The 18,886-nt window shown below is 46.9% G+C and overlaps 1 protein-coding gene across 1 annotated transcript in view; it reads left to right on the top strand.

The window, feature by feature from the left end:
• Nucleotides 1-18,886, top strand: part of LOC143925636 (guanylate-binding protein 3-like) — a 211,294-nt gene that overhangs the window by 165,322 nt on the left and 27,086 nt on the right. Inside the window, exon 10 of the mRNA XM_077450102.1 lies at nucleotides 14,376-14,478. Within this exon, the coding sequence (XP_077306228.1) occupies nucleotides 14,376-14,478 (103 nt within the window). The remainder of the gene's footprint in view (nucleotides 1-14,375; nucleotides 14,479-18,886) is intronic.

The following is an 18,886-nucleotide window of genomic DNA, read 5'->3' as shown; positions in this document are numbered from 1 at the left end:
AGCAGAGAATGCCTGGCAAAAAAGCAAGAAGACAGCGGAGAAGACCTGACAGAGGCAGAAGACCCGGAGAGGGCAAGAAGACATCAGTGGAGAGTGGAGAAGAACCGGCAGAGGCAGAAGAGATCAGCGGAGGAGGCAGACGAGCCAGAGAGGGGAGAAGAAATCAGAAGCGACCCTGGAGCTGCCCTAATAAATTACTTTAAAAACCTGTGTACTCACTGAGGCCAAGATGCAGAGAGCGGTCACTGTTGCGACTCAGCACACACCACCCCTGAAGATGGTATAGAGAGAGGTTTGCACCAAGAGGCACAAGCTACCAGCAGGGCACCCGACTTGCTTGAAGGTCAAGGAGATAGCTGTGTAGGACGGGGTTAGACTCAGCAGGTAAGTAGCAAGTCCAGGGCAGATCCAGGAAGCCAGCAGCAAGCAAGTCCATAAACGGGTAAGAGAAAGTCCAAAGGCAGGCCGGGGGTCAAACACAGACAAGCAGTCTGGGAACAAGCAAGAGTTTGAAGTGCTGAATCCAGGGGCAGGCTGAGGGTCAATCACAGGAGACTCAAGATAATCTGAATCTGAGAGCCGGAAGTCTGTGAAAAAAGCCAGAGGTCGGGTCAGGAGTCAGCGTGGTCTTTAAACAATCCGGGTCACAACAGGTAGACGGTAAGCAGAAACAGGAAGCAAGAATCACTGGAGAGCTGAAAACGAAACAGTAACTTGTCTGAGTACTAGAGCTCCTTTTATAGGCCAGTTGGAAGATTCACGGCATGCATCTGCGTGTGCACGTGTGGTGCTCAGCGCAGCCGAGAACATGCGATTGCTGAAGTGCCGCTCTATTGCGAATATGTGTGCGACAAAGCGCTGTTCCGTCGTGCATGCACGCAGGGAAACGGCAAAGCTGGCAGGACTGATCCAGGTTACTTCAAGATAGTATTTTATTTTTTTAAGTGAATGGGTAGGGGTACAATGTACCCCATACTCATTCACATAGGGTAGGGAGCCGGTATCCGGTATCTCCTGACCTGATGGGCTGCATGCTCAGATATGGGTCTGTTATAAATTTTAAAATCCATACCAGACCGGAGGGCCTGGTATGCTCTTGAAGTGGGAACCCATGCCGTTTTTTTTTTTTTTATTTGGCATGGAGTTTCCCTTCAAGATCATCAGAGCACAAGTCGCATGCCAATGTCAGATCAGCTAAGATGGTGATCCGACTTCAGTGATATTCAATGGGCTGAGGTAGGATCAAAGTCGGACCAAAGTAGTGCAGGGAGCATTTTCAAAGTCAAACCCACTTGTGTCGGACCAGTTAACATGCCTCTCATAGGGTAACATTGATTTTCACACATCATGTGACATGAGCTCCCAATGTTGGAGCGTTTATTGTACAAGTGTGAACTCAACCTAAACCATGATCCAATTTACCCAAATGAGAGAGAACAAAGTGTTCCCAATCCCCAAGGAGGAAATAGGATATTCGCTGCTCTATTGCAAATATGTGTGCGCCAATGTGCAGCGCACATACATGCATGTGCGCAGGGAAATGGCGAAGCTGACAGGACTGATCCAGGTTACTTTCCTGATAGTGCCCCCCCCCCCCCTGAGGGGGCGACCTCTGGACGCCCAAGCTGTTGTTCCGGATGTTCCTGATGAAAGGTTTTGATCAATCTTGGGGCGTGAAGATTCCTAGAAGGTTCCCAAGAGTTATCTTCTGGGGGTACCCCTTCCATTTTACTAGGTACTGGAGTTACCTACCCATTTTCCCGCAGTCAGGTATAACTTCCACTTCAAATTCGTCTTCTCCATTAATTACGACAGGAGGAGGGGGAAGCTCCTCTCTGTCGGGAAACGGATTAGGGACCACCGGCTTTAGGAGAGATGCATGTAATTCTGGATTTATTTTGTATGAGCTCAGTAAAGCTAGCTCAAAGGCTACGGGATTCACCATTCTCTTAATCTTGAATGAGCCTATGAATCTAGGACCTAATTTACATGAGGGGCAAAGCAGCCCAAGGTGAGTAGTGGATAGCCACACCTTCTTTCCTATTCCAAAAGCTGGGTTCTCCTTTCTTCCCCTATCATAGTACTTCCTGTAGTCGTCCTGAGCCTTTTGCATAGTTTCTTGAATTCTCTGAAAGTTTTATTGGATAGAGGCTATCCGATCTTGGACAGCAGGGACTGAAGTTTCGGGGATAGAATTGGGGAGGAAGGAAGGATGAAATCCAAAATTTGACCAGGGCGTTTGATTAGTAGCTGTAGGTACAGAATTGTTATAAGCGAACTCTGCATAAGGCAGGAGGGAAGACCAATCATCCTGGGAACCGTAACAGAAAAAGTGGAGATACTGTTCTAAGGTTTGGTTTGTTCTCTCAGTCTGTCCGTTGCTCTGGGGATTGTATGTGGATGAGAGACAAACCTTAATTTCAGGTGCCTTGCAGAGTTCTTTCCAGAATTTGGAAGTAAAGTGAGCGCCTCTATCAGAGACGATACTGTTATGTACACCGTGGAGTCTGAGGATTTCCCTGATAAAAGTGTTGGCAGTGTCCAGGGCAGAAGGAGTATCAATCATAGGCAGAAAGTGGGCCATTTTCGAGAAGCGGTCAACATTGACCAGAATGGTGGTGAAACCTTCTGTGGGTGGCAAATCAGCGATAAAGTCCATAGAGACGTCTACCATGGCCATTCAGGAATAGGCAAAGGTCTCAATAATCCCCAAGGTTTGGAATTAGATCCTTTACTGCGTTGGCAAGGAACACATGAGTAGATATATTTTTGACAGTGCCGCCTCCAACCAGGCCACCAAAAGGAACGAGAAATTAGTTCTAGGGATGAGCCGAACACCCCCCTGTTTGGTTCGCACCAGAAAATGCGAACAGATCTAAGCTTCGTGTGAACTTTAGAACCCTATTAAAGTCTATGGGACTCGAACGTCACAATCTAAAGTGCTCATTTTAAAGGGTAATATGCAAGTTACTGTCCTAAAAAGTGTTTGGGGACCCGGGTCCTGCCCCAGGGGACATGGATCAATGCAAAAAAAAGTTTTAAAAACGGCCGTTTTTTCAGGAGCAGTGATTTTAATAATGATTGAAGTGAAACAATAAAAGTGTAATATTCTTTTAAATGTGGTACCTGGGGGGTATATATAGTATGCCTGTGAAGGGGCGCATGTTTCCCGTGCTTAGAACTGTCCCTGCACAAAGTGTCATTTGTGCAGGAAAAAAAGTCTTTTCAAATCACTTGCGGCTATATTGTCGGCTCCCCGTAATACAGAGAACACTCAATGAGTGTTCTCTGTATTAGCCGACAATTCATTCATTCATTGATAAAAAATAAAAAAAAGCGTGGGGGTTCCCCTAAATTCAATTACCAGGCCCTTCAGGTCTGACATGGATATTAAGGGGAACCCCGTGTCAAATAAAAAAAAAAATTGACGTGGGGGTCCCCCTAAAAATCCATACCAGACCCTTTATCCGAGCACGCAACCTGGCAGGCCACAGGAAAAGAGGGGGGACGAGAGAGCGGCCCCCCTCCCTCCTGAACCGTACCAGGCCACATACCCTCAACATTGGGAGGATGCTTTGGGGGGTCTGTGACCCCTCAAAGCACCTTGTCCCCATGTTGATGTTGACGCAGGTTTCCGTTACATCAGAGGGGGCGGGGTCACCCATACGTCACTGGGGAACCCCTGGCTCCCCTCACCAGCATCAGAGGGGGCGGGGTCAGGTGATGGGTGGCTCCGCCCTCCTAATATAAGAAACGTCAGCGCTGGGATCTCCGCAGTGACTCCGCAGTGGAGACAGAAGACGGATGTATGGACAGCGCTGGACTGAGAGATCCCCCGTCGCTGGATAGGATCATCCGTTGCTGGACCCCGGAGATCCGTCGCTGGATAGCAAGAGTGGATTAGCACCGCTGGAATCTTTTTTTTATTTTTTTATTTTTAATAAAGGAATTTTTCAAAAGTGTGTTTGTCTTATTTAACCATTTTTACACTTTCTTTGTGAAATGGTAGGGGTACTTTTGTACCCCCTTACCATTTCAAACAGGGGGGGCCGGGATCTGGGGGTCCCCTTGTTAAAGGGGGCTTCCAGATTCTGATAAGCCCCCCGCCCGCAGACCCTCACAACCACCGGCCAGGGTTGTGAGGATGAGGCCCTTGTCATCAACATGGGGACAAGGTGCTTAGAGGGGTCACAGACCCCCAAAGCATCCTCCCAATGTTGAGGGTATGTGGCCTGGTAAGGTTCAGGAGGGAGGGGGGGCCGCTCTCTCGTCCCCCCTCTTTTCCTGCGGCCTGCCAGGTTGCGTGCTCGGATAAAGGGTCTGGTATGGATTTTTAGGGGGACCCCCACGTCAATTTTTTTTTTTAATTTGATGTGGGGTTCCCCTTAATATCCATGTCAGACCTGAAGGGCCTGGTAATTGAATTTAGGGGAACCCCCACGCTTTTTTTTTTTTATCAATGAAGGAATGAATTGTCGGCTAATACAGAGAACACTCATTGAGTGTTCTTTGTATTACGGGGAGCCGACAATATAGCCGCAAGTGATTTTAAAATACTTTTTTTCCTGCACAAATGACACTTTGTGCAGGGACAGTTCTAAGCACCAGAAACATGCGCCCCTTCACAGGCATACTATAGATACCCCCCAGCTACGACATTTAAAGGAATATTACACTTTTATTGTTTCACTTTAATCATTATTAAAATCACTGCTCCTGAAAAAACTGCCGTTTATAAAACTTTTTTTTGCATTGATCCATGTCTCCTGGGGCAGGACCTGGATCCCCAAACACTTTTTAGGACAGTAACTTGCATATTACCCTTTAAAATTAGCACTTTAGATTTCTCCCATAGACTTGTATAGGGTGTTCCGGCTTTTTGAATTTGCCGCAAACAGCCCAAATTGTTCACTGTTCGCTGAACAGGCAATGTTCAAGTTGAACATGAGTTCGACTCGAACTCGAAGCTCATCCCTAGTTCTGACGTTTTTGGGGTTCAAAATGGCCGGCCAACTTATGGTCATGAAAAGTCTTTAGAATTAGCGACCTTACTTCCTGAGGGACAAAGATCTTATTCCAAGCCCAGAGTAAATTGCCGCGTCTCTCCAAGGAAGGCACTTCTGGAATAGTACAGCGGCTGGAGGCCGTTTTAATGGCGGCTGCCAAATCAGGTTGCGTAAGCAGGAGAAAATTTTGTGGAGTCAAAATGATGCTGGGTTCAGTCAACTGGGAAGATTCAAGGAACATCTGAGAGCACATCTGCTTTGCCATTTTGGACCCGGGTCGGTACGAAATGTGGAAGTTGAATCTAGAAAAGAAAAGTGCCCAACGAGCTTGTCGGGGCCTTAAGCATTTGGCGGTCCCTAGGTATTCTAGGTTCTTGTGGTCAATGAAAATTGTGATAGGGTGGGTTGCCCCCTCTAATAGATACCTCCACTCTTCTAGAGCGAACTTAATGGCTAATAGTTCTCCATCGCCAACGTCGTAGTTTATCTATGGAAGGTTTAACTTATGGGATGCAAAGGCTAACGGTTGCAGAAGGGCTTTGGGACCCCGTCTTTGAGAAATGATGGCTCCAGTGGCGGTTTCAAAGGCATCAACTTCTAACACAAATGGCAGGAGCAGATCAAGATGCTTTAAAATTTGAGTGAAAGTAAACAGAGTTTTAAGTTTAGTGAAGGCTTCCTGGGACCACTGAAAACGACCATGTTGACGGTTCAGCTGAGTGATGGGGGCAACAATTGATGAAAAACCAACAATCTTTGATAAAAGTTAGCGAAGCCTATGAACCGTTGCACAGCTTTTTTGTCCCCTGGAGCAGGCCATTCAAGAATTGCTTTGACCTTTTGAGGGTCCATGGCGATCCCCTCAGTAGAAATGACAAATCCTAAAAATTGAACCACAGTCTTTCTAAATTCACATTTCTCTCCCTTAAGGTATAGTCTGTATTGCCTGAGGATGGCGAGGACCTTTTTTATATGGTCCTGATGCAGTTCGATAGTGATAGAAAAGATGAGGATGTCATCCAAGTAGACAACTACAAAGTTGTTAACCACTTCAGCCCCGGACCAATTTTCAACCTAAGGACCAGAGGTTTTTTTACAATTTTGCACTGCACTGCTTTAACTGGTAATTGCGCGATCATGCAATGTTGTACCCAAACGAAATTTGCGTCCTTTTCTTTCCACAAATAGAGCTTTCTTTTGATGGTATTTGATTGCCTCTGCGATTTTTATTTTTTGCGATATAAATGGAAAAAGACCGAAAATTTGGAGAAAAAAATATATTTTCTAATTTTTGTTGTAAGAAAAATCGAATAAACTCAATTTTAGTCATACATTTAGGGCAAAATGTATTCAGCCACATGTCTTTAGTAAAAAAAATGTCAGTAAGCGTATATTTATTGGTTTGCGCAAAAGTTATAGCGTCTGCAAACTAGAGTACATTTTCTGGAATTTACACAGCTTTTAATTTACGTTTCTTGAGGTGCTAAAATGGCAGGGCAGTACAAACCCCCCCAAATGACCCCATTTTGGAAAGTAGACACCCCAAGGAAAATGCTGAGGGGCATGTTGAGCCCATTGAATATTTTTTTTTTGTCCCAAGTGATTGAATAATGACACAAAAAAAAAAGTTTACAAAAAGTTGTCACTAAATGATATATTGCACACATGCCATAGTTATATTTGGAATTGCACCCCAAAATATATTCTGATGCTTCTCCTGAGTACGGGGATACCACATATGTGGGACTTTTTGGGAGTCTAGCCGCGTACGGCACCCCGAAATCCAATCACTGCCTTCAGGATTTCTAAGGGTGCAAATTTTTGATTTCACTCCTCACTACCTATCACAGTTTCGAAGGCCATAAAATGCCAAAATAGCACAAAACCCCCCCAAATGACCCCATTTTGGAAAGTAAACACCCCAAGCTATTTACTGAGAGGCATGTTGAGTCACAAGTTGCAGGAATATTAATTTTTTTTTTTTTTTGCACAAAGTTGTCACTAAATGATATATTGCTCACACATGCTATGGGCATAAGTCAAATTACACCCCAAAATAAATTCTGCTGCTTCTCCCGAGTACGGGGATACCACATGTGGGGGACTTTTTGGGAGCCTAGCTGCGTACGGGACCCCGAAAACCAAGCACTGCCTTCCGGATTTAAATATAAAACGCTACCAAAAAAAACTGTTAGCAATCACAGGGATCAGGCCTGACTCTGCGATCGCTGTAGTTATGTGTTAGTGTTTTGTAAGTGACAGTGATCAATCGATACTGCACTTGGGTGGGCTGGGCCTGTCGGTCCTTAAGTGGTTAAGGTAGTCTCTGAAAATATCATTCAACAGATGTTGGAAGGTGGCCGGAGTATTGGACAGGCCAAAGGGCATCACCAGGTACTCATAGTGTCCGAATCTGGACAGGCATGCACTGCCCATCGGGACTACCGGGAGATTCCCGGCGGGCCGATGGCTCAGTGGGCCAGTCTGGTGTAGTCCTGGAGCCGCTCCTCCCTGAGAGTGAGTGATCTACTGTCAGGAGGAGCAGCTTTTGTCACATGCTGGAGAGAGCATTAGGCTTCCTGCTCCCTCCAGCCTGCAGAGGGGAGATAGACGGCCGGCAGACTTTCCTTTCTCTCTCCCCTTGTAACTTGTCACTTATCACATGACTGGAGAGAGGAAGAAGAGAAGCTGCCTTCAGAACTGTGAGTACACATGGGAGGGGAACACTCTGATGTAAGGAGCTGGTGGTGGGACTCTGATGTAAGGAGCTGGTGGTGGGACTCTGATGTAAGGGAGCTGCTGATGGGACTCTGATGTAAGGGAGCTGCTGATGGGACTCTGATATAAGGGAGCTGCTGATGGGACTCTGATGTAAGGGAGCTGCTGATGGGACTCTGATGTAAGGGAGCTGCTGATGGGACTCTGATGTAAGGGAGCTGCTGATGGGACTCTGATGTAAGGGAGCTGCTGATGGGACTCTGATGTAAGGGGGCTGGTGGTGGGACTCTGATGTAAGGGGGTGCTGATGGGACACTCAAAATGTAAGTGGGCTGGTGTGGGTGAAGTCCAGGGCCAAATTTCTGTCCCAGTCCAGCCCTGAATCTGGACCTGAAGGCTGTTTTACACTCATCACCGGCATTAATTTGGATACGATTATAGGTGCCTCAGAACTAATTTGGAGAATATTCTGGCAGTCCGGAAGCGCTGGAATAATTCTGGGATGAGCGGGAGCGGGTATCGGTTTTTAATAGTTCTTTTATTAAGTTTCCTATAATCAATGCAGGGTCTGAGAGAGCCATCTTTTTATCCAACAAAGAGAATACCAGACCCCGGCTGGGGATGAAGATGGGCGAATTAAGCCTTTTTCTAAGTTCTCATCAATATAGGCTTTGAGAGCCTTTAGTTCGGTCTCAGATAATGCAAATATGCATCCGAAAGGGATCTCGGAGCCTGGTAACAGTTCAATGGGGCAGTCATAAGACCGATGAGGTGGTAAAGGTCTGCTTCTCTTATTGAAAACCACTTTGAATTCAAGATATGCTGGAGGAATGTGCTGAAGTCTATAAGATACAGGAACGAACACCATACAAGGAGCTGGAACTGGAATGAGGCAGGGTTGGGTGCAGTAATTGGACATGAAGAAGACTTTTTTCCTGTGCCAATTAATTTGAGGGTCATGAGCCTGCAGCCAAGGGAGCCTGTGGTGGTAAGAATTGGTTGGGTTTCCTGTGTAACAGGTCCCGAGTGAGGAAGAGACCCATCAGCCAGATGGACAAGAAGATTTTGTTTTTTAGTCTGGAATGGGATGTGCAGTCTTTGAGCCATGAAATGTCCAGAAAACAACTGCCCGCTCCTGAAACAATTATGGCCGGTAGTTGAATCTTCTCTTCCGTCAGCTGTAAGGAAACAGAGTAACGCAAGACTGGGCAAGATCTGTGGCCTGATAGTTCATGACAAAATGGGGAGGCAACTTACTGGATGTCACTGGGCAGTTGCGAAGGTAGTTGACAACCCCTGAGAGGTGAGGGGTAAGGCGAGGGTGAACAAGTCCCAGTTACATAGGCTCCCCCTCTGGGGACGAGGAGTTTGAAGGGACTAGAAATGGAGGATAAGGAATAGTAGTCTTAGGGAGCATCCAGCTGGGCCGGGGAGCCTGAAGGCGCTCGGAGCACCCCTCCCGCATGCGCCTGTCAAGCTTGGTAGCCAATTGAATTAAGTCCTCCAAAGAAGCAGGGGTCTCAACCCAAGCCAGTTCATCCTTTAACATTTCTGAAAGACCTTGGTGGCATTGGTATCTAAGGGCAGCCTCATTCCAGCCGGTATCAGCCGACTATTTGCGAAATTCAACAGTATAGTCCTGTACTAGTCACTTTCCTTGTGATAGGGCGTGCAGGATGGCTTCAGCTGTAGCGGTGCATTGTGGGTCATCGTATAACTGACCCATGGATTCAAAGAAGGTATCCATGGAATTCAAGAGAGGGCTTCTTTGCTCCATGAGACTATGAGCCCAGGCCTGGGGCTCTTCGGACAGTAGGGAAATAATAAATCCGACCAATTTCAGAAGAAAAAGTCCCGGGTTGCAGGGTCAGGTACAAGGAGCACGCATTCTTAAATGCCCTGAACTTTTTCAAATCACCCAAAAATCGATCAGGCACGGGTGTTCTGGGTTCAGGAACGGCCATCATCATAGTGGGGGGTGACTAGACCGAAGGTGAGGAGGCCCCGCTGGTGGATGCTTGTGCTGGATCTACTGGTGCAGGAGCCCCAGCTAGTTGCTGAAGATGGCCATTGATTTGCATGTAGCCCTGCTGTAGTTTTTGCACCGCTTCCATGAGGGCCGTGACTTGCTGGCACAAAATTTCCAAGGGAGAACCTGCTCTGTTGGCCTCTGACATGGCTGGTTCATACTATCAGCAAAAGGGTACTCACCGAGGCCAAGATGCAGAGAGCGGTCACTTTTGCAACTTAGCTCACACCACCCCTGAAGATGGTACAAAGAGTGGTTTGCACCAAGAGGCACAAGCTACCAGCAGGACACTCGACTTGCATGAAGGTCAAGGAGATCACTGTGCAGGATGGGGTTAGACCCAGAAGGTAAGTAGCAAGTCCAGGGCAGATCCAGGAAGCCAGCAGCAAGCAAGTCCGTAAACAGGTAAGAGAAAGTCCAAACACAGGCAAGCAGTTCGGCAACAAGCAAAAGTTTGAAGTGCTGAAGGCAGAAGGCAAATCTAGGGGCAGGCTGATTGTCAATCACAGGAGACTGAAGACAATCTGACTACAGGCCGGGGGTCAAACACAGGAGAGAGCCGGAAGTCTGTGAAACAAGCCGGAGGTCGGGTCAGGAGAGAGTCAGCGGGGTCTTTAAACAATCCAGGTCACAACAGGTAGACGGTAAGCAGAAACAGGACGTAATGATCACAGGAGAGCTGAAAATGAACCAGCAACTTGTCTGACTATTAGAGCTCCTTTTATAGGCCAGTCGGAAGATTCACGCTATGCATGCGCGTGTGTGCCACTCAGTGGAGCCGCAAACACGCATGCGCTTCAGCGCCGCTCTATTGCGAATATGTGCTCACCAAATCGCCGTTCTGTCGCACGTGCGCGCAGGGAAACGGCGAAGCTGACAGGACTGATCCAGGCTACTTCCCTGATAGTACTGCATTTTTTTTTTTTGGAAGTGAATGGGTAGGGGTACAATATACCCCATACTCATTTACATAGGGTGGGGAGCCGGTATCCGGTATTTCCTGATCTGACGGGCTGCATGCTCAGATATGGGTCTGTTATGGATTTTAAAATCCATACCAGACCGATGGGCCTGGTATGCTCTTGAAGTGGGAACCCATGCCGTCTTTCTTTTTTTTTTTTATTTGGCGTGGAGTTTCCCTTCAAGATCATCAGAGAACAAGTCGCATGCCAATGTCAGATAAGCTAAGATGGTGATCCGACTTCAGTGATATTCAATGGGCTGAGGTAGGATCAAATTCGGACCAAAGTAGTGCAGGGAGCATTTTCAAAGTCAGACCCACTTGTGTCGGACCAGTTTAGATGCCTCTCATAGGGAAACATTGATTTTCACACATCATGCGACATGAATTTCCAATGTTGGAGCGTTTATCGTACAAGTGATCCAATTTACCCAAATGGGGATTGGGAAGACATTTTTAGGGATGGCCGAACGGTTCGCCCGGCGGTTGTTTCGTGGCGAATTTCGGCTGTTCGCAGTCCGCCCGATCAGCGGACTGTTACCACCGTTCGCCCGATCGGCGGACTGTTACCGCCGTTCGCCCGATCGGCAGACTGTTACCGCCGTTCGCCCGATCGGCGGACTATTGCCGCCGTTCGCCCGGCGGACTTCCGTGTTTACTGTGTAAAAGAACTTTGACCTATGATGACACATCCATCATGGGGTACAGGACAGCCAATTGAGACATTGCAGCACATGGACACTTGGACATTCCCCCTAACTTATAAATACACCCGATCCGGCGGCCATTTTACATTCTTTCTTCTGTCACTATAGGGAGAGGTTGCTGTGTGGAGCAGGGAGAGACTGCAGTGACCCAAATCGCTAGCTATTTGGTCCACAAAAGTCCTTTTCAGGACTGGTATAAGTGTTAGGTGTAGTTCAGGATATAGGTTTGAGGCACTGCTGTGCTACTGATTGTTGCAGCAGCCTGTCTCTTGTCAGTGTAGAGAGAGAGACAGGACGCTGTGTGCTGCAGGGACAGTCAGTTTAATCATTAGCTGTTACTATTAGGTCCACGAAAGTGCTATTCAAGTTATTGTTCCAGCAGCCTCTGTTTTGTCAGTTTATATAGGGACAGGCTGGAAGCTGTGTGTGAGGCAGTGAGGGACAGTCAGTTTAATCAGTAGCTGTTACTATTAGGTCCACAAAGGTTCTTTTTAGGACTGGTATGGTAATAGGCTTGTACACGTATAATATTCTTTCTTCCAAATATAGAAAGAATATTATACTTGACTGCTGCCCTTCTGCTGCAGTCTGCTAATCATTCACAACCCACTTGTTCCACAAAGGTCCTTATAAGGACTGGTAAGGTATAGGGTACTACAGTACATAGGGTTAAGTGAGGTACAGTCTGCTATTCTTTAAGGACTGGTATAGGCCCACAATATATAGGGTTGAGGTGCACTACTGCTGACTGCTGTCCAATTCTGCAGCAGTCCTTTATCAGTATAGGGACTGAGGTACAGTCTGCTAATCACAACCTACTAGTTCCACAAAGGTCCTTATAAGGACTGGTAAGGTATAGTGTACTACAGTATATAGGGTTGAGTGAGGTACAGTTTGCTAATCACAACCTAAAAAGCACATTGTACTATATGCCCGTACCCTCCTGTTTGAAGAGGTTGAGCGGTGTCATATTTTTGGGGCCCAGCAGCAAGTTGCTGGTATCAGTGCTGCTGTTAGTGCTCTCTATCTCGGTGCTGGTGTCAGTGCACTCTATCACGGTGCAGGACTCAGTGCTGTATATCACGGTTCTGGTGCTGGTGATCATCTCCTGCACCCTCTTCTTTGCCTACCCTGACCTTCCCCCGCCTCCATTGTCTCAGAGTCCTGAGTTGTCAGAATTTCACATATGAAAAAAGAATGCTTGTAGTTGTCGATCCCAGATTCACCTCATACATGTGTTATGTCATTGGCCATGTGGTGGGACTATGTGTGCACAGCTAGTAATTATTTTGTGGCTGCAAATATGACCTGTAGGTTTGTAAAGTTCACCATCCCTGTGCTGTGCTGACTTCCTCCTGGGGCTGTACCTCTGCTGGGCATATTATGAGGGGCTCCCACCATCCCTGTGCTGTGCTGACTTCCTCCTGGGGCTGCTAATTATGAAGGGCTCCCACCATCCCTGTGCTATGCTCATTATGAGGGGCTCCCACCATCCCTGTGCTATGCTCATTATGAGGGGCTACCACCATTCCTGTGCTGACTTCCTCCTGGGGCTGTACCTCTGCTGTGCATATTATGAGGGGCTCCCACCATCCCTGTGCCGTGCTGACTTCCTCCTGGGGCTCTACCTCTGCTGTGCATATTATGAGGGGCTCCCACCATCCCTGTGATATGCTCATTATGAGGGGCTCTCACCATCCCTGTGCTGTGCTGACTTCCTCCTGGGGCTGCTTATTATGAGGGGCTCCCACCATCCCTGTGCTGTGCTAACTTCCTCCTGGGGCTGTACCTCTGCTGTGCATATTATCAGGGGCTCCCACCATCCCTGTGCTATGCTGACTTCCTCCTGGGGCTGCTTACAGTGCAGGTGTCAGTGCTGTATATCACGCTGCTGATGTCAGTGATCTCTATCACGGTGCTGGTGTCAGTGCTGTATATCACGGTGCTAGTGTTAGTGCATTATGTCACGCTGCTGATGTCAGTGCTCTCTATCACGGTGCTGGTGTCAGATGACTCTATCACGGTGCAGGTGTCATTGCTGTATGTCACGCTGCTGGTGATCATCTCCTGCACCCTCTTCTTTGCCTACCCTGACCTTCCCTCTCCTCCATTGCCTTCATGCGCTCCACATTCCTGAATTGTCACAACAATTTCACATATAAAAAAAGAATGCTTGTAGTTGTCGATCCCAGATTTACCTCATACATGTGTTATGTCATTGGCCATGTGGTGGGACTATGTGTGCACAGCTAGTAATTATTTTGTGGCTGCAAATTTGACCTGTAGGTTTGCAAAGTTTGCCTCCCATTGAAGTCAATGGGGCCCGCCGCGAATGTTACGGTTCGCGAACTATCGGGCCGCGTTCGCGAAACGTCCCGTCGGAAGTTCGTCCATCAATAGACATTTTATTCTCTCTCAAGGAAGAAATAGGATATTCTCTGCATTAATATTCTCTGGTGTTAACATCCAAATATATTTTCTGCATTTAAAGCGGGAGTCCGCCGGGAGTAAAAGGCCTACATGCTCAGACCTGACCTTTTACTATTATTATATTTGAACATTTTTAGGAGGTTTGTCCTATTCTTCTTCTAAACTTGTCATTCATTTTGAATTTTTGTAGCCATGATTTTCTTTTTCTTCTATATTCTTTGTAACTTTCCAAATGTTGACAGCGTTTTTTCATTGTTATATATTTTAAATGCCCTTTTGTGATTCTTTATCGCTTTTTTAACTGTGGACGTAAATCACATTTTTATTTTCAGCATTTTAAATGTACTGTCCCCAGTATTCCTTCAATTTTATCATTCCAGTAATTAGTATGATGGCTCCCCTCAGGATCTATATTCAGATGGATGGGTTTCCATCTATGGGCACCCGAGACTGTAATAGATAATATAGTAGAATCAGATTTGTGCATCCTGTAATACATTCCTATTATTGTTTCCATTCTACAGGCGGTTGAGGCTCTAATACAATATATCGAGTCCAAACAAAGCGCTGAAATTAAGATTATACAACAGGACAACGCTCTGAACATGAAAGAGAAGGAGGCGGCAGGTGAATGATCATATCATTGCCACTCACTGTCAGTCATATTGTCTATAATAATGGTGCTTGCCTTCATATGACATAATACATTTCTCCTTTCAACTCTTCCATTTAATATATACCTTTCTACACTCAAACTACTCTGAAGAACGTCATTAACCCAATCAGCAACTACCGAGAAACAAGCAACTGTTGTGTAAAAAAAAAATATACAGCCCAAAGTACAGAGTGAAGTGATCCAAAGTAGGAAATACACAGCATAGTATACAGTACCTTGAAAAAGTATTCACACCCCTTGACATTTTCAACATTTTTTCATGTTACAACCAAAACGTAAATGTATTTTATCGGGATTTTATATGATAGACCAACACAAAGTGGCACATAATCGTGAAGTGGTAGGAAAATGATAAATGTTTTCTCAATTTTTTTTTACATCTGACAAGTGTGGCGATGACCTGCATTTGTATTCAGCCCCCTTTTACCCTGATACCCCTAACTAAAATCTAGTGTAACCAACTGCCTTCAGAACTTAAATAACTTAAATTAACCATTAAAGTGCAAATGTGCTAAATTAACACTAATTCCTCCTAAAAATGTGTCTTTGCATAAACAATTAACCACTTGCCGCCCGCCATATTGCAGAATGACGGCGGCAAAGTGGTTTCAATATCCTGACCGGACGCCATATGACGTCCTCAGGATATTAAGCCGCTGCATTCCCCCGTAGGCACGCATCATGGCGATCGTCTTTGCGGTGTTTCAGTCTTCCTATCAGTGCCCAGCCATGCCGCCTATCAGTGCCCATCCATGCTCATCCGTGCCGCCTATCCATACCCATATGTGCCACCTATCCATGCCCATCCGTGCCACCTATCCATGCCAATCCGTGCCACCTATCAGTGCCTATTTGTGCCACCTATCAGTGCCTATCAGTGCCTATCAGTGCCGCCTATCAGTGGCACTTCAATGGTGCCACATCATCGGCGCCCATCAGTCCCGCCTTATCAGTGCCCATCACTGCAGCCTCATCAATGCCCATCAGTGAAGGAGAAATCTTACTTATTTACAAAGTTTTGTAACTGAAACAAAAAAAAACATTTTTAATTTGTTTAGCAGAAAATAAAAAAAGTAGAGGTGATCAAATACCACCAAACGAAAGCTCTATTTGTGGGAACAAAATGATAAAATGTTGTTTGGGTACAGTGTAGCATGACCGCGCAATTGTCATTCAAGGTGCGACAGCGCTGAAAGCTGAAAATTCTTCTGGGCAGGAAGGTGTATAAGTTCCTGGTATTGAAGTGGTTAATGACAAAGATTTATAATGATAAATAAAACATTCAAAATGCAAAAAAATCTAATCCAGTGAATAAAGTGCATCAAGACCTCTTATTTCAATATTTAAAGTGCAATAATAAACACTCTTCACAAACTGCATCCAAAGAGTGTTTTGATAATTCGAGGAAATATTCAGGGAGATGTTCAGTCTCTTAACTCTGTATAATCAAGCAAAGATGAGGGGGACAGGGACAGATAAGGGAGTCCAATCTAAAATAATACTTGTGAATATATTCAGAATCCTCCCCCAGTAGTGCCAGCCTCTCACCTTCAAGGAAGACCCCCAAGAGTCAAATGTCATAAAAGGACAACAGTACGGTCACTTTCTCCTCCTTGGTGGCTCACTGCAACCCTCCTTCGGCAGCTTTTTCTCCTATAAAAGAATGTCTCCAGGTCCAGAGGATCAGGAACAAGAAAGAAGTTTCTCCATAGTGTGATATCGTTTTCCAAAAATCCTAAGTTTATTTATCAGCGATACAGCAATAAAAACGGAACAAACGAACATATGGGGCGTTCGCGGCAAGTTCTAGCACCGCAGAGTGCTCCATAATATACTGCGAGATCATAGTGCATTGACAGCTGCTGATTGGCCAAAGCATGCACCTGACCTGCATGCTTTGGCCAATCACAGCGAGATCTGCTGTGAGAGCTGTGATTGGCCAAATGCAGGGTGCCTTTTTTGGTCAATCATGGCTCAGGGGGCTAAGCCAACGCCCCATGCTATATAAGGCTGCTTACACAGCGGCCCCGTATAATCTGCTATGATGTCATGATTGGCGAAAGGCATAGTTGCCAACATTGTAAAAAAACACGCGGGACCCTTTTTTGGCAGTGGGCGGAGTTGTGGTATAATTAGGGGGCGGGGCATGCGTTTATATGTGTGGCATATAAAAATGAGTGTGGTTTACATAAATAGTGGGCGTGGCTTACATGGGGCGTGGCTCAAAGGGGTGTGGTTAGAGTCTGAGGCCGCGTACACACGGGCGGACTGTTCGCCCAACTTTGTCCGTCCAACAGTTTCGGCAAACAGTCCGCTCAAAATTAGCATGGACGGACATGGCCACACACGACGAACGAACAGTCCGCTGAAACCGTGCGCGATGACGTGAACGGCACGTACGACGGGACGAAAAATACGACGTCCTATACACTGCATTATAACTTTCGGCGTGTAAATCCTTTCTGAGCATGCGCGGAACTTAGTTTGTCGAACAAGCCTACACACGGGCGGACTGTTCGCTGAAACAAGGTTTCAGCGGACAGTTTTTCGGAATTTCCGAAAAACCTTGTTCGTCCAACTGTCCGCTGAAACTGTCCGCTGAAAGCCCACACACGAGCGGACTGTCCGCCCAAACACTGTTCAGCGGACAAGGTTGGGCGAACAGTCCGCCCGTGTGTACGCGGCCTGAGATGAATGCGGGATGGAGAGGGAAAGGAGGGGAGTGGAGAGAGGGAAGGGGGGGAGAGGGAAAGGAGGGACAGCAGCCCCCCGATCCTACACCATAATAGCAGTATGTGTTTTCCAGAGTTTGACAATCAGCAGATAAAGATACTCCAAATACCTGGTGTTAGCGCTTCAATCATCCCGGCACCATGATTGTTATGGTGTCAGGATGATTGAAGCACATTATTTCTATTATTACATTGTAATATAAAATTAAATCATTCAACTCACCATAATGCCGAATCAGTGGGAGCCTTGAGCGCATCACTAGCCACGTTGCCTGCCACCGGATGCCATCAGGTGTCCCAAGCGGAGTCTGTCCTTACATCAGGTGCCCCATCAATGGTACGTTCCTCACATCTGTTTCCATCAGCGGAGCCCCTCCTTACATCTGGTGCCCCTCTGACATCCACAGACCGGCCCCTACATACTCCACAGACCGGCCCCCGTGTCCACAGACTGGCCCCCACGTCCACAGACTGGCCCCCACGTTTACAGACTGGCCCCCACATTCACAGACTGGCCCACAACATACTACTGGCCCCCACATTCACAGACTGGCCCCCAACATACGACTGGCCCCTACGTTCATAGACTGGCCCTCACGTTCACAGACTGGCCCCCACGTTCACAGACTGGCCCCCACGTTCACAGACTGGCCCCCACGTTCACAGACTGGCCCCCCACGTTCACAGACTGGCCCCCCACATTCACAGACTGGCCCCCCACACCACATTCACATACCATGACTGTCACTGGCCCCCACATTCACATACCATGACTGTCTGTCACTGACATCCACATTGTAGACTGACTGGCCCCTGACCCGACATCCACATTGTAGACTGACTGGCCCCCGACTCGACATCCACATTGTAGACTGACTGGCCCCGACATGATGCCGCCGTTGCCGTGCGCAGATGACTGTGACGCCGCCCACCGCCCTTTACACTCTGACTGACACAAACAGTAACACACTAGCAGCGGGGGTGGGCGGCACCACAGGTGTAAACCAACTTCTGGTCTTCTTAAAAATGGCGGCCGGCGGAGACATTGTCTCCGCCAACCGCCGACCTCTAGCGGCCGGCGGCAAAAAAACTATAAATTCAATTTCCCGGGACAAACCGAATTTCGCGGGACATTTCCCGGGACAAAATGAATTTGGGAAAAATGTCCTAATGGCAGGAATGTCCCACGAAATTCGGGACAGTTGGCAACTATGCAAAGGCAGGGTTCTCAGGCTCAGGGTTTGCGTAAGTACACGCCCCACACTACATAAGGCTGCTGCTTACACAGTGGCTGTATATAGTGAATTAATAGAGGTTAGGCAGGTAGTGTAGTGTAGCGTGCAGTCAGTCAGTTTAGTGTATATATATATATATATATATATATAAATACAGTTCAGAGTATATAGTGTAGTCCGCAGGGGCGGACTGACCATTTGGCCACTCGGGCACTGACCGAGGGCCCTGGGCAACTAGGGGGCCCCATCAGGGTTACCAGCTTCAGTAAAACCAGGGACAGTATATAAAACATTTTTTTTACATCTGTCTCTGAAATGTCCCTTACCGACATACTTTTGGTCTAAAAATCCTGAGATTATAGCTGCCCCACCTCTCCATTACCTTCTCAGCC

This window comes from Lithobates pipiens, unplaced genomic scaffold (assembly GCF_037356315.1).
Source record: "Lithobates pipiens isolate NorthernLeopardFrog02 unplaced genomic scaffold, aLitPip1_a1.2 Scaffold_22, whole genome shotgun sequence".
NCBI lineage: Eukaryota > Metazoa > Chordata > Amphibia > Anura > Ranidae > Lithobates > Lithobates pipiens.
Note: the sequence above shows the minus strand (reverse complement) of the source record. Positions and strands in the feature narration are given on the sequence as shown.